The 16,926-nt window shown below is 46.7% G+C and overlaps 1 protein-coding gene across 4 annotated transcripts in view; it reads right to left on the bottom strand.

Annotated features, from left to right (window-relative positions):
• zgc:158376 (uncharacterized protein LOC100101643 homolog) overlaps positions 1-16,926 on the bottom strand; it is a 33,362-nt gene that overhangs the window by 6,079 nt on the left and 10,357 nt on the right. For 3 of the 4 annotated variants that reach the window (XM_042085579.1, XM_042085577.1, XM_042085580.1), the window contains exons 4-10: positions 16,582-16,668; positions 13,847-14,029; positions 12,465-12,497; positions 8,649-9,940; positions 5,792-5,955; positions 2,671-2,835; positions 1,821-2,042 (exon numbers count right to left, since the gene is read on the bottom strand). In XM_042085579.1, the coding sequence (XP_041941513.1) occupies positions 1,821-2,042; positions 2,671-2,835; positions 5,792-5,955; positions 8,649-9,940; positions 12,465-12,497; positions 13,847-14,029; positions 16,582-16,668 (2,146 nt within the window). The remainder of the gene's footprint in view (positions 1-1,820; positions 2,043-2,670; positions 2,836-5,791; positions 5,956-8,648; positions 9,941-12,464; positions 12,498-13,846; positions 14,030-16,581; positions 16,669-16,926) is intronic. The other variant, XM_042085578.1, reaches the window with a different exon arrangement.

Genomic DNA, 16,926 nt, shown 5'->3' with positions numbered 1-16,926 from the left:
CCTTTTGCAGAGCCAAAATAACAAAAACTATTTGCTAGTGAGTTCTATTTATGATGCCCTGTAGCTATGTCTCTAGAACCTTTTTTTTTTTTGTTGCCCAGCAGTAAGATAGAAGTTCTAGAACTTTTTGTGAATAGGTGGGGCAGCCGTGGCCTACTGGTTAGCGCTTCGGACTTGTAACCGGAGGGAGTGCAAGGCACCTAACCCCTCACTTGAAGTGCAAGGCACCTAACCCCTCACTGCTCCCCGAGCGCCGCTGTTGTTGCAGGCAGCTCACTGCGCCGGGATTAGTGTGTGCTTCACCTCACTGTGTGTTCACTGTGTGTTTCACTAATTCACGGATTGGGATAAATGAGATCAAAAGAGTATATATATACTTATATATACTTATACTGAACTTATGTATTGTGCTCTCTCTTATACGGGGTATAAATAATAAAAAAGTAAATTCTTAAAAAAAAAAAAACTCCCAGCAGTGGTGATATTAGAGATGTGTGTCAATGGTCTGGTCTTGAATTGAATCAAGTGATTAAATGTGTGTTTGTTTCAGTGTGTGTGTGTGTGTGTGTGTGTGTGTGTGTGTGTGTGTGTGTGTGTGAGCGTGAAGGCTGCTTTACATATGTATGCTTCTGCGTCAACCCCATGCAATGACTACAGCGTTGCCTTGAGGCCGGTCATGAACCTTTCGAAGTTCTGCGTCTCCTGTGTCTGCGTCGCTCACCATCGAAACACTAGTCAGAATAGAGAACTCCATAGACTGCCACGCTGAAATATATATCTTGTTTGGCATTTAAAAAATAGACACAGTACATTCCAATGGCCTAGATATTGTAACCAGATAAAAGTCTGAGGTTATTTGCAAGGAGGGCGTCCACGGCGACGCACAGGGCTTTACCGTCAATTCAACGCAGAAGCATAAAGCAGCCTTGAGGCCCCCCTCGATTGGAAGCTTAAGGCTGATTTTGCTTCTGCGTCAACTCCACGCCGTAGCTAAGCTGTCGCTCCTACGGCGTCGTGACCCATTCGGAATTCTGTGTCGGGGTTGCTTTGCATCGCGGTGAATTTCACCGGCATAACGCTAGGGGGTGCGTGGCTTGGAAGTTCTGTGTCGTCTGTGTCTGCGTATCTCACCACCAAACGGTACTCAGAATGGCAAACCCCGTAGACTGTCGTGCTGAAATTTTAATCTTATATGTTTGGCCTTTTCTTGCTTAGATTTTGTAAAATGTATTGAGAAATAGACACAGTAAAATCCATTGACCTAGTTATTTTAACCAGAAAATAAGTCTGAGGTTATTTGCGAGGTGTCTGCCAGCCAGTTTGTGTTATGTTAGCAAGCAAACTTTAGCAAAGCTGCCCACAAAGTACTGCTTGCTGGCAAAGTGCTAATTTCAAAACGTTACTGACATATAGACACTTTACAAACGGATAACCCAGTCATTGTGACCAAAATATATCTTAGTTTATTTGCAAAGCTTATGTCAATGAATTAGCATGTTGCTAACTCCCCACAGTAGACAGTTTGAAACACCCGTTATCAACACACAGGACGAGTTGACCAATCACAGTCCTAACAAATGTTTGGAGGTGCACGTCAAGCTACTGTGTGTGGCGGTATGGATGGGTCTGCGGGGATACGCCGTCGATTCTACGCTGAAGCATAAATCAGCCTTTAGTGTGTGAGTGTGTGTGTGTGTGTGTGTGTGAGACTTTCCTGCAGTGGTCAGATTGCGACCTGTGTGTGTAGATGGTCTGACCTGTGAAGAGTGAGCAAGCGAGTGAGCGTGTGCGCGCGTGTGTGTGTGTGCGCGCATACACACCTGCCAGGTTGACGTGCGTGAGACTCTCCCGCAGTGGTGAGATTGGCGATGTGAGTGTGTGGATGGTCTGGTCTGTGATATTCCCACACTGACTCAGGTCCAGCTTAGTCAGGTGGGGCAGGTAGCGCACTAGCAGCCGCGACGTGGCGTCCGTCACGTCCAGCCCCGCCAGACGCAACTCCGTCACGTTCTGGAAGCGCCCGCCTCGGTTCTCACCGTGAGCTGAGGGAACACAGGGGAACCAGAGGGATGGAGGGAGGGATAGAGCAGAGAGGCAGAGAGAGAGAGAAAGAAAGAGAGAGAGAGAGAGGGAGAGAAAATGGAGCACAGGAAATGTAGGAAAATACATGATTAACTGAATCATGTTGGAGGACCCTTTACTTTGAATGAAAATTTGAACTAAATCAGATCAGTATTTTAAGTTATGTGAGACAGACAGACAGACAGACAGAAACACACACACACACACACACACACACACACACACACACACACACACACACACACACACACACACACACACACACACACACACACACACACAAAAGGAACCCGATTCCAATGATGAATGAGGAAAGCAGCTCATTAACTGAAACCAGAAATGAGCTGCATCATTTGTTGAGACACAGTTCTCAAATCCTCCATTTTCATGATGGCTATTAGAAAGGCCACATTTTGGCACAACAACATGAATAACATGTTAATATTATTTTTGGAAGTTTCGAATGACAGAATGTATGAATAACTAAATGTACGCGTATAAGGAGAAGCAGGTAGCCCTCACTGCCTGTCTATCAGCTCGGTGGTGTGTGTGTGTGGCATGACCTCTGATGACCCCTGAGAGCCTCACCTGAGCGCGTGTCGGCATTGGGCGGGGCCAGCAACTCGCGCAGGTTGGAGTCCTTGAGGTCCTCAACGCGACTGAGGTCCAGCAGACGCAGACACGGACACACAGCCTGGCACAGGGCCGACACGGACGCCCACGGGCACCCCGACACATCCAGCTCCAGCAGACCTGCACGCAGACACAGAGGAGATTTACACAGTTACAACCAAGACAACAGTAGTCACGGCTACAGAGAGAGATTTACACAGTTACAACCAAGACAACAGTAGTCACGGCTACAGAGAGAGATTTACACAGTTACAACCAAGACAACGATAGTCACGGCTACAGCGAGAGATTTACACAATCATAAGCAACACAAAGGCACAGTCCTATTCATTGGGATACTATATGTTCCAGCTCCAGCAAACTTGTACACAGACACAGCAACATTCACACCATCACAAGCACCATAATGGCACAGTCTCATTCGCACCATCACCATCACCATAATGGCACAGTCTCATTCGCACCATCACAAGCACCATAATGGCACAGTCTTATTCACAGGACATGGTTAGGACCTGGTTTGCTCCAGTTTCATCCTCTCCCAACCTCAACTTTCCAAATCCCTCCCTCCATGCAGCATTTTTAGGTCTCAGCCCCTCCCCCACCAGGCCATCTCCAACCTCCACCAAGCAGGACTGCAGAAAGCTTGAGGGAAAGCTGGGATTTGACTCTTTTCTGAGACAAGTACTTTGTTGTGAAATAAAGTAAAGATAGTAAAATATAAACACTTCTAACTCAAAGATTTAGGTAATGAGCCCCCCACCCCCCAAGACTGCCGTCAGCAAATACAAGCTGTAAATAGGTTCATTAAATTCCAAGCCTAAAACTGATAAAATATAAAACCTAAATAAAACAAATGAAGAAAAAAATAAATAAAAACACACCAAAAAAGCTTTTGCCGAATCATCAAAAAGTGCCACTGAAAATTCCCACAGCACTCAGTGCATAAAAACGTCTATCCACTGTATTTTCAGCAACGTTTCTGCGACTCAAAGGTGCTTTACAAGGCAGAGGCCAGAGTTTCATCAGGCTGGTCCATCAGACAGAGTTGGCCTTGTGAGGGCGCTTCGCCTTTGCCTCCGTTACATCATGTGAGCTGGACCGCACAGGACTTACAGAGGCAGTAATAAAGGAGTTAGCCCACTGGTGAGCTAAAGAGCCTTGGCAGCCACTGGGACTGTTGGCCTTGCTGACGCCAGTTAGCAAGACTTAGTTAAAGCATGACATCTTTACAGAACACACACACACACACACACACACACACACACACACACACACACACACACACACACAAAGAGAATTGTACTGCCGACAATTAAATCTCCCTCCGTTAAAGCTCCACAGCCAAAGGGCACAGTATTAAAAGCTTTGGTGGGCATTTAGTGAGCAAGGTAAGAGCAAGGCAAGAGCAAGGCAGGATGACAGACCTACCAAATGAGCTGAGAGCCCAACACCAGACTGAGCTGAGAGCCCTACACCAGACTGAGCTGAGAGCCCAACACCAGACTGAGCTGAGAGCCCTACACCAGACTGAGCAGAGAGCCCAAAACCAGACTGAGCTGAGAGCCCAAAACCAGACTGAGCTGAGAGCCCAACAGCAGGCTGAACTGAGCACAACATCTTTTCATCTTCATCTTCAACACCAACACCAACAGCAGACTGAGCAGAGTGCCCAGTCACCACAGTCATTGGCTACTCAGTCCGACAACCGCAGACTTCTGGTCTGACTGCTATCCGATCTTTAAATACCCAGGCTGGCCGAGGCCTGATCCACAAGCACCAGGCTGCACCACTGGGGCCTGCTGGTGGCCATGTCACATGCTGATGCAGCAAGCTCCAGTACTGACAACTTTATTAATGTATTTATTGTTATGTGTGCAATGTACAAATATAGGCCTCATTGTGCAATATCTAATGTAGGGCAGTGTGCAATACCCGATATCCACATAACTGTGACAAAGGGTAATATCTATCGTAGGGCTGCATGCTATATCTGTGTGTGTGTGTGTGTGTGTTTGTGTGTGTGTGTTTTGAGCCTTTATTCTCCACTAAAGACTAATCTGATTTGGCAGCAAAGACCAGAAGATGAAAGATGGAAGCCACATTTATTTCCACTGGAAGCAAGCCTCCACTTGCTGACCTGATGGGCAAAAGTCTTTCCATCACAGGTCAATGCCGGGGGTTGGGGTGGCTTTAGAGGGTTATGTGAATAGGTAAACCACATTTATTATCTAGCACTTCTCCCACACAAAAGTCACAAAGTGCTTTACCAGAGCACTTAACCTTATGCTAACTAGCTGAAGTTATGTTGATGCCTAAAGCAAGCAGTATAGTCACCATTCAAGGCCCTGCACAGGAGTGTGATGCTAAAATGAGGTCGATGCCACTGGTGGGTGTTGAATTTCAGCCTCGGGCTGACAGGTTGTGCACCTCTGATTTTTTCTGACTCGCACAATGGAAAACGAGCTAGAAACCATGATCAGGGAGCAGGTGTGCCTCTACAGGCATCAGGCACCACATTTTTACCACAATCATAAATCAACAGAGGACAACATCAGACAATAGCAGCCAGACATGTTGGCATTTCATATAACCCACATCCAATAACCTTAAAAGGCTAGTTAAAGGTTGTATCAGCGATAGCTGGGATACGTCACTTCTGTTGATGTTCAAACAAAACAGAGAGCTAGCTCGCTACTCCCTCCCCCTCCCTCCCGCGCAATTAAAACTCTCCTAAACGCGCATCTCGTCGGTTATTGGTTGAAACACTTTATTTTGCCTTTGAGGGGTTACCAACCCTTGTTGGTAGCATTTTTTTGGGGCAGGCAGCTAGCGGATCGTTAGGAAAGATTAGATGAATGTGATAATTTATGTTTGGGCCTTTTTTGGGCCTGAAATCGGTGATATAACCCTTTATGTCACACAACGTCAATAAAAGTAGTAAAATAATAAAGATACATTTTTCTAAAAACAAAAAAAAAAAGTGTAAAAATGGGAATTAGGGGGTAAGTGGTTTGTGGTAGAATTGGAGCTAATTTGAGAACTGTAGTGTGATGTGGTGTGGGGGTGATGTTACCTTCCAAGCGGTTAATGAGCCACATGAGCTGCTTCTTGGAGATGTTGGTATAGCCCAGGTTCAGTGAGACAGGCTGCCGCCGGATTATACCACTCAGCATTGGGGGGGTGATGGAGCGCTGCCGGCTCAGGTCAATCTGCGTCCACAGCCTCTTATCACAACACCTGCAGGAGACGGGGGGGGAGAGAAAGAAGAGAGAAGAGGAGGAAGAGTAGCAGGGAAGAAGGGGAGGAGAGGAAGGGAGGAGGAGGAAAGGAGAGAGCAATAGAGAGCAGAGAGGAGGAAGAGGAGCAGGGAAGAGGAGGAGAGAGACAAAATGAAGCGAGGAGACAAAGGCAGAGGAGAGGAGAGGGAGAGGAGGGGAGAGGAGGGGAGAGGGAGAGGAGAGGAGAGGAGGGGAGAGGAGAGGAGAGGGAGAGGGAGAGGAGAGGAGGAGAGAGGGAGAGGAGAGGAGAGGAGAGGAGAGGAGAGGAGGGGAGAGGAGAGGGAGAGGGAGAGGAGAGGAGGAGAGAGGGAGAGGAGAGGAGAGGAGAGGAGAGGAGAGGAGAGGAGGGGAGAGGAGAGGAGGGGAGAGGAGAGGGATGGAGTGTGGGAGGAGAGAGCACAGAATACGAAAGTGAGAATCTCAACTCAAATCTCAAAACTCACTCAACACATCTGTGGAAAGCCAAACTCAGCACATCTGTGCCTGCTGGCACTGGTTGTAAAATACTTGGGTTAAACCTGTCTTGCTGTGTGAATTCACATTCCCTGCAGAACATCAGCAGTTTCTTACAGAGCCGGAGGGTGATGATGCACTGGGAAACTATCTGAAAAATGCTGCCCAACGATGTTGCTTGGCCACCTTCCCATTGGCACTGGCCAACAAGTTTGCATCTAGAGAACTTTTGACTTTGACAGTGTACAGCGATTTTAATAAATCACCCAATCAGAATTCTACAAACTAGAATTCTGAGATTACCTGACTACATTGCTCCAATGTAGACCTAGGAACCAGGTCATGTGACTCTCAATATTGCTCAAAACTTGCCTTACAGATAGACTGCACCAGGCACAGAACTGATGTGTTCCGTCTGCGGAGTGTAAAAACAGTTCTTTAAAACTGATCTAATTTTGTTCAAATGTATACGCCACCATCACATCTAGTGTAGCCAGTTCCATTGATTATAATGGAAGCTGATTGTTGCAGCATACGCTCAGCGAACGGAACGCTTCAGTTACCTGCATGGTGTAGCTTGCCTGTTATGCATCAACATCTTAAGAGAATCTCATATTAAGGGGTATTTAAGGTCATCCTGGCATCATTGCATTTAGTCACTTAGCTAACACTTCAATCAATCCAGAGTCCAATACAGTGTGACAAAGACATGGTGGTGCAGCAACAAGTACTACTCACATAGGATCAAGGACATGTTGCTGCAGCAATAAGTACAACTCGCACAGGATCAAGGACATGTTGCTGCAGCAATAAGTACAACTCGCATAGGATCAAGGACATGATGGTGCAGCAATAAGTCCAGTGTATGTCCAGTTATTGGTAGTGCTAGGAGAGGAGATAAGTGCTAGATTAGCATGTCCAGTTATTAGTGCTAGGAGAGGAAGTAAGTGCTAGATTAGCATGTCCAGTTATTAGTGCTAGGAGAGGAGGTAAATGCTAGATTAGCATGCCCAGTTATTGGCAGTGCTAGGAGAGGAGATACATGCTAGATTAGCATGTCCAGTTATTAGTGCTAGGAGAGGAGGTATGTGCTAGATTAGCATGTCCAGTTATTAGTGCTAGGAGAGGAGGTAAGTGCTAGATTAGCATGTCCAGTTATTAGTGCTAGGAGAGGAGGTACTCTCTGAAGAGCATCATATTGAGGAGGGAATCAGCTGGGAAAGAGAAGCCCCACACTGCCCACCAGGGTGAAAAGCAATACTGCAGCTAAGAGATCAACAGGCTAAGCTGAGAGCCCAACAGCAGACTGAGCTGAGAGCCCAACACCATCTGTGAAATGCCCACCACACTGATTATTTCATGTTTCGCCCCAACTCATTAAAACACAGATGGGTAATGGGAAGTCCCCTCTGACTTCCTTCTAGCCCCACCACATCATCACATTAAACTCTGCAATAAACTAAGCAGTATTACATCATGCAAAAATAAGTAGACTGTCAAAATAGTGACACTGCAAATGTATTTCAGAAGTTTAAAATACAATACAATACAAATTGTACAAGTTGGCAGTATATCCAAATATGGTTTGCACAACTCATCTCCTACAGGGTAAAAAAACTATCTATGCTGACTTGTGACTTTTTAACATGAGAGAAGACACCATGCAGTACCACATGTGGATGCGCTATAATAATGATGATAATAATAACAATAATAATAATAATAATAATAATAATAATAATAATAATAATGATGATGATAAGTCTTAATTTACCCATCACACTCCTTAAACTTCTGTATCTTTGACCACACATACTGTATGACCCCTGCTGCCCTCCTCTCTGCCTTCTGCATGCCATTCCGCCTGACCTCTGACCTCTACTCTCACTCTGAGGGACCAGATGAGTGCTGGCCCTTGGGACCAGGGGGCATGTAGGGAGGAGATAACCTGATTGCCTGGGGTAGTGAGATCCATGCTTTGGCCATGTGCACTGCACACACTTGCCATGTTGGGCTTCAGGTCTGAGTTCTGACAAAACACTGATTGTTTATGACGCTACATGAGAAAACAAAATTGAAAAAACAAGGTGATCGTTCTCAGTGCCATTAAAAAACAATTTTCCAGGAACTATTTTCCCCCTAACCTCTGACCCCTAACCTCTCCCTCTCCCTCCCGCTGGTGTCAGCGCTATTGCCTACCATCTGCTCCAGGTGCGGCAGACTCGCATGCAGACGCAGAGCTCTCGCTGGCTCAGGTGCTGGAAGACGCGCAGCCAGACGTCGCGGGGCAGCACGTGCGAGGCGCCCCCGTCCAGGGGCAGGCAGCGGGGCTCGGGGCAGGCCGGCGGCGGGCGTACGAGGTGCCGCTCCATCTGCACGGGCCGCGGCGGCGATGGCACGGCCGGTGGGCTCCGCTTGACCAGCTGCGAGCGCGGCTGCTGGTGACCGAGCCGCGAGGCTGTCTGCGACCGCGGAGACGCGGCCAGCCCGCCTGCCGGGTTGCCCAGCAACAGCGCCCCGCCACCCCCGTTGGCCGTGGTGGTGGCCGAGATGGCACCCCCCGCGCCGCCTCGCACCGATGACCCACCGGCGCCGCCCTGCTGGTTCTGCCGGTTGGCGCTACGGATCTTGTTGCTGCCGCTGCGGCCGCTTTTGCTGCCGGCGTGCCGGTGGTTGGCCAGGCCTCCAGTTCCTCCGCTGCTGTTGGCGTTCTCCTTCTCCTGGGCCTCACGTCCACCTCCTGCCCGCGTGCGCCCGTTCCGAGCCTCCTGCCCGTTGCTGCGCTTGGTGGACGACGAGGAGAAGCCATCTTGGCTGGGCGAGGGTCCACCGTGGCCGGAGGAGGGCTGCGATTGGCTGGAGGAGAGAGGCGAGGGAGGGGGCAGCAGCGTCCCCTTGCGGCCCCTCTCAGGCCCGCCCTGCTCGTCCTGAGGCTCGTCCTTGACCTTGCGACCTCCTCGCTGAGACGCTGCCGAGTCCCCGGCCCCTCGCCTGCGTGCGGCGGCCGTCGATTTGTCCGTGCCGCTCGTGGTCTCCTCGGGCCGCTCGTCCTTTTCGTCCTCGGGCCCGTCGGCCTCCGAGTCCTCGCTAGCGCTGAAGCCCAGCTCGGCCAGTCGCCGGTTCCGCTCGCGTTCCCTCTCGCGGTCCCGCGCCGCACTGGAGCTGCTGCTGCTGTTGCCGTAGGCGACCGGGGGAGGCGAGGGGGGGTCGGACGCAGCGCCGCCCGATGGCGAGTCCGAGTCGGACTCAGAGTCAGACTCAGAGCTGGACGAGGAGGAGGAGGTGGAGTCGCGCGCCCGCTCCAGCATCTGGCACATGCGCTTGAAACGCTCGAGTTTCTCGCGCTGGTGTGAACGCTGGTCCTGACTCGCCGACGAGGTCCCGCCTGACGACGCTGCACCCGAGTTGGAGCCGCCGCCCGAGCCCTGACCCCCGCCGGACGAGGAGTTGGGCCCGTTGGTCTCGGACGCGTCGGCGTTGGGCTTCTGCTTCTGGCCACCAAGGAGAGAGAAGAAGAGAGAACATCAAGAACAGAGAGAACAGAGAGAAAGAGAGAGAACATCAAGAACAAGAGAGAGAGAACATCAAGAACAAGAGAGAACAGAGAGAAAGAGAGAGAACATCAAGAACAAGAGAGAGAGAACATCAAGAACAAGAGAGAACAGAGAGAAAGAGAGAGAACATCAAGAACAAGAGAGAGAGAACATCAAGAACAAGAGAGAACAGAGAGAAAGAGAGAGAACATCAAGAACAAGAGAGAGAGAACATCAAGAACAAGAGAGAACAGAGAGAAAGAGAGAGAACATCAAGAACAAGAGAGAGAGAACATCAAGAACAAGAGAGAACAGAGAGAAAGAGAGAGAACATCAAGAACAAGAGAGAGAGAACATCAAGAACAAGAGAGAACAGAGAGAAAGAGAGAGAACAGAGAGAAAGAGAGAACAGAGAGAAAGAGAGAGAACATCAAGAACAAGAGAGAACAGAGAGAAAGAGAGAGAACATCAAGAACAAGAGAGAGAGAACATCAAGAACAAGAGAGAACAGAGAGAAAGAGAGAGAACATCAAGAACAAGAGAGAACAGAGAGAAAGAGAGAGAACATCAAGAACAGAGAGAACAGAGAGAAAAAGAGAGAACATCAAGAACAAGAGAGAACAGAGAGAAAGAGAGAGAACATCAAGAACAAGAGAGAGAGAACATCAAGAACAGAGAGAACAGAGAGAAAGAGAGAGAACATCAAGAACAAGAGAGAACAGAGAGAAAGAGAGAGAACATCAAGAACAGAGAGAACAGAGAGAAAGAGAGAGAACATCAAGAACAAGAGAGAACAGAGAGAAAGAGAGAACATCAAGAACAAGAGAGAACAGAGAGAAAGAGAGAAAATCAAGAACAGAGAGAACAGAGAGAAAGAGAGAGAACATCAAGAACAAGAGAGAACAGAGAGAAAGAGAGAACATCAAGAACAAGAGAGAACAGAGAGAAAGAGAGAGAACATCAAGAACAGAGAGAACAGAGAGAAAGAGAGAACATCAAGAACAAGAGAGAGAGAACATCAAGAACAGAGAGAACAGAGAGAAAGAGAGAGAACATCAAGAACAAGAGAGAACAGAGAGAAAGAGAGAACATCAAGAACAAGAGAGAGAGAACATCAAGAACAGAGAGAACAGAGAGAAAGAGAGAGAACATCAAGAACAAGAGAGAACAGAGAGAAAGAGAGAACATCAAGAACAGAGAGAACAGAGAGAAAGAGAGAACATCAAGAACAAGAGAGAGAGAACATCAAGAACAAGAGAGAACAGAGAGAAAGAGAGAGAACATCAAGAACAAGAGAGAACAGAGAGAAAGAGAGAACATCAAGAACAAATGAACGCGAGAGGAGAAGAAAATTAAGAACAGAACGAGAGAGAACGTCAAGAACAAGAGAGAGAGAACATCAAGAACAAAAGAGAGAACGTCAAGAGAGAGAGAACACCAAGAACAAATGAACGAGAGAGACAAATGAAGAGAGAAAAGAGAGCGTCAAGAACAAGAGAACAAAACAGAGAAAACCTCAAGAACAAGAGGGGGAGAGGGAGAGAGAGAGAGAGAGAGAGAGAGAGGGTGGGAGAGAGAGCATCAAGAACTTTAGATTAAGAGGAAGTGGAATTTCCACAAGAACAAGACCAAGGACTTTAGATCAAGAGGAAGAGGAATTTCATCAAGAGGAAGAGGAATTTCATCAAGAACAAGAGAGAACATCTAAAACAAAAGGAAGAACATTTAGAACCCGGGAGAACCTCAAGGCCAAAATAGTAACATCATTCATGGCGGCATATGAAGGTGAACTTAAATGATATTAAAATGATGAAAGCACAACAGCTTCTTCCACATTCATCACATAGCCATCATTAGGGCTGGTGCTAAGCTTCACTATTGGGGTTGGGGTGACTATATTAAACATGTAATCTCTCACAGAAAATCTTTAGCTAGATGTGGACAGCCACAGACAGACACTAAAAAAAGAAAGAGAGGAGTCGAGCGTCATTTTCCTCCTCCTTGCTATGCATTTAAATAGAAATAACTGGAGCCTGAATGAAACTGTAGCCTGCATGAGGACTGTGAAAGGACCTGAGCAGTCAGCTTCTTCTTATCTTCCGACTCCACACAGCCTCAGAGCCCCTTTAGGCCGGCAGCGTCGTCACACCAGGACCCCCCCCCCCCCCCAACCCCCTTCACCCTTTGAAGTCCTTGCTCCCCATGACAGTCTGTCACCTTGAGTGCACTCATTCTTAGTTATGCTGTTTGTAAAAGTTAACAAGCAGCTTTGGGGGAGAGCGAGAGTGCGGGGGGGGGGGGGGGAACATCACACACTCTCCCTTTCTGTTCCTGCTTCACAATTACCCCTCCACCAACTCTTCTGTGTGTGTGTGTTGATGGGCCACAGACCGCCATGAAAGCTACCCTAAGCTGCCTAGTTTAAATCACCGTGTACAGAACTTCACATGCTATCGATAGAAACACATGAAGTCGCACATACCTTTTTTAGGTGCTTTTCTCGGGCACCTTTCATCTAAAACAAAGACAGGGAGAGTGAGAGTGTTACAAGTGAGAAGGAAAGAAACGCGTTCAAGGTTTACACTCAAATCAGAGGCTACTGATGAAAACTGTATGGATGTGTCGGTCCTCTGCTCACCTGTGTGTGAGTGTGTGTGTGTGTGTGTGTGTGTGTCTTTCTTTTCCTCTACTCTTTCTCTACTTATCTCCCCTCTGTGCACAAGGGTTACAACAATTAATTGATTAGTTTTCAACTATTTTGGTAATTGGCTTGTCATTGCTTTAGGCAGGGATCACACTGGCCAGAGGCAAGCGACAGGTTTCCTATGGACCCTTTCAAGAAGGTAAACAAAAACAATGCTTGAACGTTCTATTTGGGCCCCAATCTACTTCCTCTGCATTAAGATCACATATAGAATGTTAAAAAGGAAGCCTTGTGGGACCAACTATGATGCTAATAATGGAACCCTCTTGAAAGGGTCCATTGGTCTCTATGGTTCGGCAGCAGAACGGTTGCAGCGCTAGCATAAAGCTAGTGTTGAACAAGCTGAGTGTTGAACTTGGTTCAACTTTCAAAGCGCAAGGCGAGCGTATTCAATTGTCAGTTTAGGCAAACTATTTGTTACTTAGGAACGAGATAGAACTTATTATGGTCTGAGCGTTGCGTTACGCTTACCGCTGCCACTTCGTTATTTCAGTATGATCCCAAAAAATATCTTGAATCTCTGATTGCAACCTTTTACAATTTCAGTGACATTTTATCAAACAACTAATAAATTAATCAAGAAAATAATGAACGGATTAATCAAGTATGAAAATAAATGTTAGTTGCAGGCAGTCGTACTGTACACATGTACTTGTGTGTCTCTTTCTGTGTGCTACACCTGTCTCTCTCTGTGCGCTACACCTGTCTCTCTCTGTGTGCTACACCTGTCTCTTTCTGTGCGCTCATTCTCCATCATACTTTGCTCTCTCTGAGACGGCATGACTGAAATCATTCAAACAGACAGTCATCTAAGCTTGTCCTCCCTCATTCAGAACTCTCTCTCTGTCTTCACCTGACCTTCCTCTCTCCACTCATCATAATTCATATCTCTCTCTCTCTCTCTCTCTCTCTCCTCTCCTCATCCCTCTGTCCACTCTCTCATCCCCCTCTCCACTCTCTCTCTCCTCCATTCTCTCTCTCTCATCCCCCTCTCCTCATCCCTCTCCACTCTCTCTCTCCTCCCCCTCTCCTCATCCCTCTCTCTCTCCACTCTCTCATCCCCCTCTCCTCATCCCTCTCTCCACTCTCTCTCTTCTCCATTCTCTCTCTCTAATCCATCCTCTCCTCATCCCTCTCTCCACTCGTTCTCTCCATCTCACCTTCTTCTTGGGTGCGCTCTCCTGGGGCAGTTCTTTCTCCTTCTTGCGCTTGTGTCCGTCCTGACGGGGGCCGTCCTCCAGGGAGAGGGGCTTCTTCTTGCTGGGAGGTGGGTCGTCCGTCAGTTTCCAACGCCCCACCTCCCCGTTGTCCGTCCGTCGCTTGCCCAAACCATCACCCCCATCCTGAACGGGTCAAAGGTGAAAAATCGAGAGTTGAAGCCGATTCTGACAAGGTTGAAGATGTGCATGCATTCACATGCACCATCCTCACAATAAGAACCCCATGTGGTGGGGATGAGGATGACACTTCATAACACAGATTAAGGCTCAGTTCATAGTTCAAAACAAAAGGGCCTCTCACCAAACATTACATCTGCACAACTACAAAAGTGCTCTGTCATTTGATTACAGTGTGGATGAGTTGACAATAGAGTAGCCTACCAGCCAAACTCTGAGAGGGTGCAGTCATTCTGTCACTTCATATTACTAAAAGTACAGGAACAAACACCATTACTTTCTAAACTCTGCGACACTGTTGCCATGGCTACGGCATCACACCACGGCTAATGTGTTTAGCTTTAGCATGACTCCTTGGCTAGGGAAGCCACAGACAGAGGTCATTAGAGGCCATTAAGGTAAAGTGCTCTGTCCTCCCAAAAGCATGTGTCCATCTGTCTAGGCACTCTGAAGTCTATGGGGACATATTTCTCTGCTAGACTAGATCTCGATCAGCCCGTAAAAACACAGCAAATGCTGAAGCACTAAAATGAAGTCCCTATCAGTCCCAGCCATCTCACAGGCAAATAAATACCATGACTGCTATTACAGTTTTTCTCAGTCGCTTTGGTGCTTTTCTCACATCACTATTAACATTTGCACAGTGGTTAGTGCATTTCTCAAAACAATTAGTGCAAACTGCAAAACCTAGTGGATAACCTGCAAAAGCACGTCACTTGCTCAAAATGGATAGTCCATTCCTCAAAAACAAGTATTTATGTCAATGAAACTGCCAGTGTCATCAAAATGAGAAGTCTTGACACCATCGTTTATGAACAAGATAGTCAAATGGCTTTGTCATGTTTTCATTACGAAAGTTTATGCTCTCAGTGTTTTCCCATGCAAAAAAAGGTCAGAACTCGGTGACACTACCTGGAAATGCTCAAGACAGTACTTGTACAGCCATTTGAAAACTACAGTAAAGTTACAAATTGCTGTCGTTAGGGGAGTAAGTGAGTACAAGACACTGAATATGTACGTTTCACAGTTTTACTGTATATGTTCTTTGCAATTCTACAGCATTGTGACAGAATTTGATAACTAGTTCACCAATTTTGTATGTAACGACTATTTAGTATCCATAAGTATAGTTAATTTTGACTGACATGACTAAGCAACTGATACATGTTCAAAAGCATTTGCAATTTGTTCAGAGGAAGGAGAAATAGCTACTAAGATGTGCACAAATGACTAAATGTTGTGGAGGTTGAACTTATAGTTATGAGAATTTTAATTCTGATCTGAGAAAAGCACCAAAGCGACTGAGAAAAACTGTAAGAGTACTGCAGAAGCAGCAGCAGCCATGGTTCCTGTAGAGCCGAGACTGCCGTCCTCATCAAACACAAAGCTCAGAGGACCACTGTGTTTCTCTCTCACACACACACACACACACACACACAGACACACACACAAATCTGAGCCATATGGAGCATGAGCAGATGCAGCAGGAGGACATCTGAGGGAATCAACAGTACCACAGAGACAATCCATCTGACACAGAGACATTCCATCTGACACAGAGAAATTCCATCTGACACAGCAACATTCCATCTGACACAGAGACATTCCATCTGACACGAACCGTAGACTTTAGTTTAAAGGTGTGATTTGTAGGATTGTTACCGAACGTTCTGTAGGCCAAAATCAAAACACTGGTGAACGTTCTCAAGACTACCAGACGCGAGCCTCTTCTGGGTTGCCAGATGTAATGAAGACTTAGCTAACGTTAGTTGACCTGCAGCTGCTTTAACGTTTCTCCAACCATGACCCAGCTACACATTACGGAAACAGTGAAAACAAAAAATACCTCTCTAACCAACGTAACATATTTAGCTGAAGTTAGCGATGCAGATGAAGTTTAGCCTAAACTACCTGTTGTGGAGAAATATGGCCAGCTCTGCATCAAACATGATATTCTTCGTTTGACGAAGACGTCACCATCTCAGGAAGCTCCTCCGATGTCCACTTAATTTGTTTCTTGTTTTAATTTGGGAAATTTGCCTGCCTCTCGTAGGCGTTCATGACTACAATTGACAGCAAGTTGACAGTTGGCCTTTGCTAATTTGGCAACACAAATAGGAGGACATGCCAGCCCATTATTAATACGCTATTCTAGAATTAATTGTTCAAAACATAAACGAAAATTCCAAGAGATTCTGCCCCGTAACTCATTTTTTTCCATGGGTTTTGCGGGGTTTTACGGGTTAGAGTAATGTTGTCAAATAAGCCATTACTTCAATTCATCGTGTTTCCTTACTCTCTGACAACATATGGTGATCATTTTTGGAATGGTTACAGTTTATTTTCCATTATTTCCTACATACTGGTCCTTTAAATACTGTACAGGAAGACATTCCATCTGACACTAACCGTAGACTTTAGTTGAAATACTTTTTAAATACATTTTTTACAAAGAAACTACGGCAGGCACACAGTGCCAAGTCGAGCTGAAGTCTTACCTTACTGGTCTTGCCCTCCTTGTGGCACTTGGGGCATTCCCAACAATTTGGAATCTCATCGTTTATGATGCCCTCTGCCTTTCCCATCTGCACTCACACATCAGAGAGGGGGTAAGCACACACAGGAATAATTTACACACACACACAATACTGTTATGTGAACTTACTCTCCGAGAACAGACAGATAGATAGATACTTTATTGATTCCCAAGGCGAAATTCAAGACACTAGATCATCAACAAACCAATCAATCAATCAATCAGCATAAAAAACACACAGCATAAAAAAAAACGGCCACACATATCCATTTCTATGACCCATCTTTCTGTCACTCTTCATACACAC

This window comes from Alosa sapidissima, chromosome 3, assembly GCF_018492685.1.
Source record: "Alosa sapidissima isolate fAloSap1 chromosome 3, fAloSap1.pri, whole genome shotgun sequence".
Taxonomy (NCBI): domain Eukaryota; kingdom Metazoa; phylum Chordata; class Actinopteri; order Clupeiformes; family Clupeidae; genus Alosa; species Alosa sapidissima.
This window is presented reverse-complemented; position numbering and strand designations above follow the sequence as displayed.